General features: G+C 32.0%; 1 protein-coding gene across 17 annotated transcripts in view; it reads right to left on the bottom strand.

The window, feature by feature from the left end:
• The window catches only part of LOC119645078 (CUGBP Elav-like family member 4), a 683800-nt gene that overhangs the window by 292692 nt on the left and 382785 nt on the right, over positions 1 to 8323 (bottom strand). For 8 of the 17 annotated variants that reach the window (XM_038044956.1, XM_038044953.1, XM_038044955.1 and 5 more), the window contains one exon: positions 8099 to 8242. The exons of the other annotated variants lie outside the window; for them this stretch is intronic. In XM_038044956.1, the coding sequence (XP_037900884.1) occupies positions 8099 to 8158 (60 nt within the window). In that variant the 5' untranslated portion in view covers positions 8159 to 8242. The remainder of the gene's footprint in view (positions 1 to 8098; positions 8243 to 8323) is intronic. 17 annotated transcript variants of the gene reach the window in all.

The following is an 8323-nucleotide window of genomic DNA, read 5'->3' as shown; positions in this document are numbered from 1 at the left end:
CTACTTGACATAATAACACAAATGACGCAACACGAATAGTTAAAATCTCAAAACCAATGGCAGTGAAAAATTCAAAGCAAAGAAGAGGCAAACTTGAGAAAGCTTTACTCAAACAATAATGTTAATTCGGTCAGTCTATTAATGCTTCAGATAGGAAGTTAGTGTTGCATACAAGCTTTGCTTACGCCCTTAAAACGAGTTTTATCGCATCGTTCATTAATGCTATGCTATTGATTCAAAATCAATAGAACTTGGCTGTTAGCTCTTAGCCTTACCCGCCTTGTAGACTAAATTTGTTATCATTACGTTCGGTTCGGTTTTAACGAAACTTCCTGAGCGGAGCTAAATGAGTTTGAAAAGAGACCATGGTTGGCAATAAAATCATTACCATGTACTTGTTGCTTTAAAGATTGCATTAGTGCAGCAGAGTGAGGTCGGGGCGAGAAGATTCGATTTAAATAGAAAATAATATCTGGTTTGTCTTGTATGAGGAATACTCTTAAGCTTTTCTTCTTCTTCTCTCTCCCCCCACACATTAAGCGATGACATTTAAAATTCAACAAGCCTTAAAGTCGTTATTCTCAAAAACGTCTCTCTCGAGCTTACCGTACTGTTTTCTATTGAATTTTTACCCGATTGATTGAAAATTGTAACTGCAAGCTTAAGATTTACGAATAACTATAGTACGATGTCTTCCATATATTAAAAATTTGCAATTGTGCGAATGATTTTCGAAAATGCCTCTTTCGCAATCCCATGCAACCCTATACGGTATATATCCTATATGGCAGGGTTATATTAAGTATGCATCACCCACCACCTCTTCTTCTTATTATTTCGATCTATTCAGAATCACTTTGCTGACTTGCTGCTCGCCTTGTTTTCTCAGATAGGATAATTTGATGAAGTTTGGTGTGGAGGATGAATGCTATTTTGGCAATTGTTCAGATCGGCTGACCTGTTCGAATGCCTAAGTTTGAAAGGTCGTGGTGTAGCGTCCCATCATTTATGTCTAGCTCTTATTCTTCATTTATTCATTAGTACAATTGGAAAATAAGCGGTTTTCATCTCTTTTCTTTCTTTTATTTTTTTTTCCGGTGTTAAATCAATGATTGCAATTAAGATTAAATTTAAATAAACTTTAAATTTTAAATTCAATGTAACGAAAAATTGAAGAATGAAAATTTCTATTATACTTCACTACTTAATTAAATTTCAATTTATTTATTTATTTTTTTTTTCTTCATATTATTGTCATTTTAATGTAAGTTAACGTTCTTCACCCTTATAAAGAAGAAGAGGAATTTGCCGAAAACATTTTTCAACACCCCAGCAAGAAAATCAATAAAATATTGACGAAAAACATTGAACCATAACCACTTCATCGTTACACGAGTGTCAATAAAAATGCCGCAAAAGTCGCAAACTACAATGGCACTCTTTAAATTTACACAAACGCACAGATACGCTTTCATGTATAAGCACCCTGTTTGCCTGTATGGAAGCAAAAGAAAATTTGAAAAAAAAAAAAAAAAAAACTATATACGTAAAAACTGACAACGTCATGCTTTACATACTAAATATCGACGGTATCCTCATCGTCATCATCGCCATCATCATGAACAAATAATTCACGTTACCCACTACACGTACGTATACACGCTTGACAAAGTAAAAACGAAAAACATACGAAACAAAAAAGAGAAAAAAAAAAAAAAAAAATGGCAACACCTGCTGCTGAAGTATTCGGTTTTATTGGAAATGCGCATCTCTCGCAGCGCTAATACGTTAACACCTTTGCATATACATATATACTACATTTGCATATATACATACATATATTTATATGCATCACACACACACACACATATATATATATATATATATATATATATATATATATCCTTAGACGAGGTTATATTGTATACGAGTTTATAAAACATCAAAGCTTTGTTTAGACAAAATTCAAGGTATTTTTCCATATAGGCGACTAAAAAACATTTATGTGTAACAAATTCAGTGAAAATTTGGTAACAATTTCAGTCGCCATGCTCAACAAGAGGTGTACCGCTCAGTTACACGGACACGGGCTTTTAGTGAAAACAACTTAAATATTATGTTGTTAATGTCGTTTACGTTATTTGTTATTACACGTTATTAATTAAATATCGCATGCAAATTCCATGTAAAAAAAAGAAAAAAAAAAAAAAAAATAACAACAACGATAGCAATAACAATAACAATGTATTATATATAGAGTGACTTTCTTTAAAGACTTTCTTATTCATAGGCTCTTTAATAGAGTATTTTTGTCTGCGGGTGTGTGTGTGTGTGTGTGTGTGTGTGTATGTGCTGCATTTTACAAATGGTAATGGCAATGGTAATGGTATGATTATTATAAATTTGATGGCATGTTTACTGGCTGTGGCGGAAGTAACTGCATATTGTTTAAGTCTGCCTTTCAGTTTTCGAGAGGTGCAAAATTGAAAAAAAGTTTTATGAATTTCGTAAGTGCTTCAGGCTCGACGTGCATGTGTGTGTATGTTTAATTTTAGATTGCCCATCAACGTTTTTACCTTTTAACATACAATTTGCAATTCAAATATCATTTCGTAGTATCGCGATCATAATTTTGATTGTCGTTAAATCTCGAGAATGGTTTTCTTCTTTTTTTTTTTTAAACCTTACATCACTTGTTGTTATTGTTGTTGTTGTTGTTATATCGTCTTATTCACTATTACTTGCTGAATGGATCTAAACTTATCTGTATGTCTGTGCCACATTTTTGTTTTCAATCTACAGGTCGAAGTTTTTGAGATATTTTGATGAAATCTGGTATCCGGATCAGATCAAGCATATAAATCCTTATTTTGAAAAGTCCTTATATGAATAACTGTGCTAAGTGAGGTGGTATAGGCTATTTGATGGGACGTGGGACGTGTCCCAATGTAGTGTTTAACGACGAAATATTTAAATGTGGTAAACGTTGTTAATTTTACTAAGAATTATTTAACTTAACTTAAAGATTTCTGCCCAACGTTTTGAAAGGTAATTAAAAGTCCTAGTCTCTTTCCTTCTTGCCCTACTTTTATTGAACTTTATTACATTTCATCACATTTTTGTCCACTGTTCGTCAACATCTCGAAGTTATGGTTGAGCAAGAGAATGCGAAAGAATATTTCTTTGAGAACTTGAGACTTTCCTAACTAAAATATAACGGTAATTATAAAACAACGTCTCGAAAGGTGTCGTTCATAGTTGATTGCATCTCATCCCTGTAGCTATTATGTTATGTCTCCAAAATTATGACTAAATTGAAATTTGCACCAAAGAAATACGCATTAAGCTCTCTAACATATTTAAAGTGTAGGTAAATTTTCGACATGGAAGGAAGAAATGCTTAGTTCACTTTTCTCTCGGTATTCAATGAACCAAACAGGATATAACCATAAAAAGAGGATTTATATAGGAGGTTATAAAGAAAAAAGCAATTACTTCTATACGGATAGAAATCTACCGGCCGGATGGTTTGGTCCTTTAGGCCAAGATACCATATTATAATTGCTTCCTTTCCAGTGCTTATCCTAGCAACAAAAACTTTTTAAACGCAACGAAACGTGAGTGGCATTTGCGGCATTAATGCTATTGTTGAAGAAACCGAATTACCATCAAAATGCCCTAAGAAGTACATTTTCAATCGTTGGAAATCCAGCTCCCTTATACGAGCCTGTATTTTGAATCATTCAAGGTGGATATTTTCATTCCGGGGAATAACATAAACGAAAACAGATTTTTGACAACGAAACAGTATGCTTAAAAGGCAATCAGTCGATCCAGGTATGGAAAAGAAGATGCTATAAAAATTTGCTTCAGTGTATGAAAAAGCCTGCGAATCGGTGAATGAAATATCTTCAAAGATATTAAGGATGTCTTCAGGGCCAGGGCGGATTTTTTGCACTCTTCATGTACTATTTTGAGTAAAATGTAGCTTTCAACTTATTCGCTTGTGATATCTAAAGCACTAATAGAGAGAGTGAGAGAGAAAAAGAGATAAATAATTGAAGTTTTGTGAAATAGTTAATGGGTCAATCCTTAGTCAAAAATTCAACTATTTTTATATTACCGATTTTGTTCACTTTGAAATTATTTGAGTCTTTCAATGCTTGTGACTTCAATTGCAATTTTATCTGATAAATATAGAATAGAATTAGAGTTTGGCAAGTTTATATTGCGCACACACAGTTTTTATTAATGAAAGTTTCAAAAGCTGACAGATAGAAAGATGGACAGAAAAACAGACGGATATGATTACATCCAATCTGAATGTTGCTTTTTTCTTGGCATTTTCTTGGGAGCCATCAGGGACATAAAAATATGTTGTATAATACCATCCTTCGGCGCTGGTGAGTATGAAAACGGAAACAACAATAATGCTGTTGTTATTATATGTTAACGACTTGGCTATAAAAACAAAAAGAAAAAAACAAGGGAAAAATACAAAATATTTAAAAACGCACGCGAATATAGCAAAATATTCAAACACTTTTGCATTACATAAAGTAGCCAAGAAAATAGTTCAGAAAGCAAATCGAGGACTAAAAAAAAAAATGTAAAGAAAGCAGCAACGTCAGCAAAAATGGATAACCTAAAAAAAGAATAAATAAAAAAAAACTCCAAAAACAAAACATTTGAAGAAAAATAAAACGCATGCAAACACAAGTCTTCTTTCGCTTGGGCTTTTTTTTGCTTTTTTTCTTGTTTTTTTTTGTTTTGTATGAAATAAAAAGAAATGTCTAAGTTCTTCAATGTGTGTAAGTAAGCAAGTAAGTAAGTACGTAAGCAAGTAAGGACGGAAAAGTGGTGACTTAATACAAAATACATACGCATACACATGTCGTACAACGTAACCAACCAACCATCGTTAGGTAATATGTGTCATCGACTGGAACAAAATCAGCAACAATAATATCCCTTATGTAAAAGTTTTAGAGAAATAAGCAAAAAAGATATAAAAAAATAAAAATAAAAACGGAAAGAGAAAGAGAAAGAGAAAAACTTGATGCTGCGGGGATTACTTTAAACAGGTCATCGTCATTGGCGCACGCTGGAGTACTTCAAACATTCATTAAAGAAAGCAAATATTTCAACTGACGGACATTGAATTTAAGAGAATCCCTTTAATTTTACAACTTACATGCTCAGCTCAAAAAGGTGTTTAGATGATTGTCCATCGAAAAAATAATCGCTTAATAATCGGACAATGCATCAAGCGATGCATCATTTGAAAAATCTATTCAAATGGGCACGCGGAGTCTGATGCGTTTCAATTCAAATTGTAAAACAAAAGTTATTTTATTTATATTACGCCAAAGATATATTGGAACGACTATCAGATATTTAAAAAATTTGTTAAGCCTTTTCTTATTTGCTCGTGCCCGTGCTGTTTACATCGCTAAAGAATTCCATGGCACTCGGCGGGCGACAGTGAAGAAAGGGAAATATTTTTTGTGCAAATCAACAAGTGTTTGCCGCCAAAGTTTATGCTTAAGCTGTTAAGACGAAACGAAACGAAATCCTCAAATGCTGAAAATACAACAAATGTGGTCATTGTACAGGAAACTGTTGGCTGACATAAGGCTTTTACACAATTACTCGATGAAAGAAGCATTCAATTCGCAAGGCCAAACACTAGGCTAGGCTTAGGCTTACGGCAAAACTAGCTAAAATTTATTCTTCGAACATCATTTCGGTTCGTTCTGGTTAAAGTTTGACTATTTGCGACACAAAACTTGGATCAATTAATTGATGACTACATTTAAATATCATTAATATATCATTTAAACAATTTTTGATAACCTGATAACGATGCCGATGTGCAGGCAATCGATTGAAATTTCCTTCGAGAATAGTCATGTCTATCGAAACAGTGTGAGCGAGAGTGAGAGGGATAAGAGGAACGAATGAATTCGAACTCTAAACGTTGGCTTGGAGGGGAGTAAACTCAGTCTTAGTAAAAAGTGGTCTATCTATGCTATGCCGCAGCTTCTTCTCAAACTTACCTATGATTCTCATATATAATATGAAGAGAATTAAAAATACCCAACGTATTATAACAAATACGAGCGAAATACTTTTGCAAGCACAAACGCACGATTTTCGATTTAGCTATGTTTGGGAAATTAAAGTAACTTTAATATTTATAATAAAGTATAGCATGGCTGTGATTACACTATGGATAAAAACATTGAAAGGATTGAATGAATATATTTCAAGTCTTAGTCGACATTGAGGTCGTTTTTCTTACCTATTGAGAAATTATAGATTGTGTCGTTATGCCATGCACTGAAAACTTTCTATTCCTGTGAATAGTGGGTAAAACTGCGGATAAATAGAATCGAATCGAATCGAATCGAATCGAATCGAAGAGTTCATAATCAACTGCCGCAAAATATAGATAAACGTAAATGCCATGCAAAGCTTTCGAATAAAATCAAAAATTTGCATTACAAAGTAATAATAAATTATTTAGATAATTTTGAGTTTGCATTTCGCACTTAAAGTAAAAATCATATTTTTACAAAAGACAGAAAATAAACTGAATGAAAATAACAAACACGATTCTAATCAAATTGAAAAACTCTCCAGATAAGTGCCAAATTAGAAGGAAGAGTTATAAAATCTATAAACATAATGAAGTAATTGATTGAAGAGTAGGTTTTAAAAAATTAAAAAAGCTTCCCCCGATATAGTATCGGCCTTTTATTTTTTTCCAAAGAATTTCCTTTACAAAATTAGTTTGAGAAATAGGTTCCAGGCGTTGCAGCGGAAACAGAAAACAATAATTGCTTTTACGCTGATATCAACAATGACAGCTTTGTCTTTAATTTCAATATGAGCATTGCCTGGATTATCCAGACTGTAAGAGTCTTACAGAGAAGGAAAACATTTTTATGCTCACGATTTATATGCTCTCTTAGTAGAGAAAGCCAAGAATGTCAATGCCCAATTATAGATTCTGAAGTAAAGATTCAGACTCCATTGTCCCTCAGGCAATTTATGAATCATTCAAATATTTTTTTTTTACTTGAGCCATTAATGAGAAAACCTTTTATGTATTATTTTTTTTCGTTTTTAAAAAAATGTACGAAATTTTCGTCTTAAAAAGGCACTTTCAGAAAAACTTTCGTAGTCTACCTTTAGGCGAAAATCGTTAAAAATCTTATTGTCTACTTTAAGGTTGTTCATTACTGGTGTAAGAGGTAATCTGAACAATTCTTAATATAGAAGAAAGGAACAAATCCAATCAATTTTCACGTCAATGAAAACGCAGATATTTCGTTTAGTTATTTAAAAACATCAGGGTACGGTTTTTTTTTTTTTCTTAAATACTGAAAAGGATTAGCTGCCAAAAAGATCGATTAATGAACGAAGGAAGAAAATTGAGGGCACCCAGTAGGTCATTTAAGGTTTTGATTTTGATTTAAAACAGCCGACTTTCAACAAAGCAAACTAGTGAATATTAATTAGATAATTTATTTGATTTGAACAATCGGTTTATTAAATAATGGAAGAAAAGAAGCCTAAGTTAAAATTAATTTGCAATACCTTTGTGAATTTTTTTTTTTAATACACATGTCATCTTAAGGCAAACGGCAACACAAAGATTAATCGTTTTTGAAATTTGCACAATATCACATCTAAAACTTCATACGATAGCGAGAGAAGAATGTTAGAACTTTTATAAATAATTAAAAAACAGAAATTCACAATCACTGTTCGATCAATAGAAACCTTACGGTATTTCACTTTTGCCTAGTTTTTATTAAGCGGTCGCGGGAAAAGCAATATTTAAAAGAAGAATTTTCATCATCTGCTTAACGCATATATCTATATGTATATATATATGCACATATTTGTGCTTCCATTTACGGTATGTATACTTCTATACTATTTACACTTTCTTATATATTATTAAAATGCACTCAAACATATATATATATATATATATGTATGTATATGTACATATGTATATGTACATATATATATATATATATATATGTATATATGTATATATCTGTCTACTTTCAAAAATACTTACAGTAACTTGTTGAGCAAACTCAACCTTCGGCTGACCGACCAATTCAATAATATGAACCATATGGACTGATTTTCTGTTTGATTTTTCGTTTATAACACACACAAGAAAGCGTTTGCCAAAATAAACAAGCGCTCTGGAGAAGAACTATGCATATATAAATATATAAATATATACACATAATTATATATACAAATATATATATATATATATATATATATATATATA

Source organism: Glossina fuscipes, unplaced genomic scaffold (genome assembly GCF_014805625.2).
Source record: "Glossina fuscipes isolate IAEA_lab_2018 unplaced genomic scaffold, Yale_Gfus_2 1, whole genome shotgun sequence".
Classification (NCBI taxonomy): domain Eukaryota; kingdom Metazoa; phylum Arthropoda; class Insecta; order Diptera; family Glossinidae; genus Glossina; species Glossina fuscipes.
This window is presented reverse-complemented; position numbering and strand designations above follow the sequence as displayed.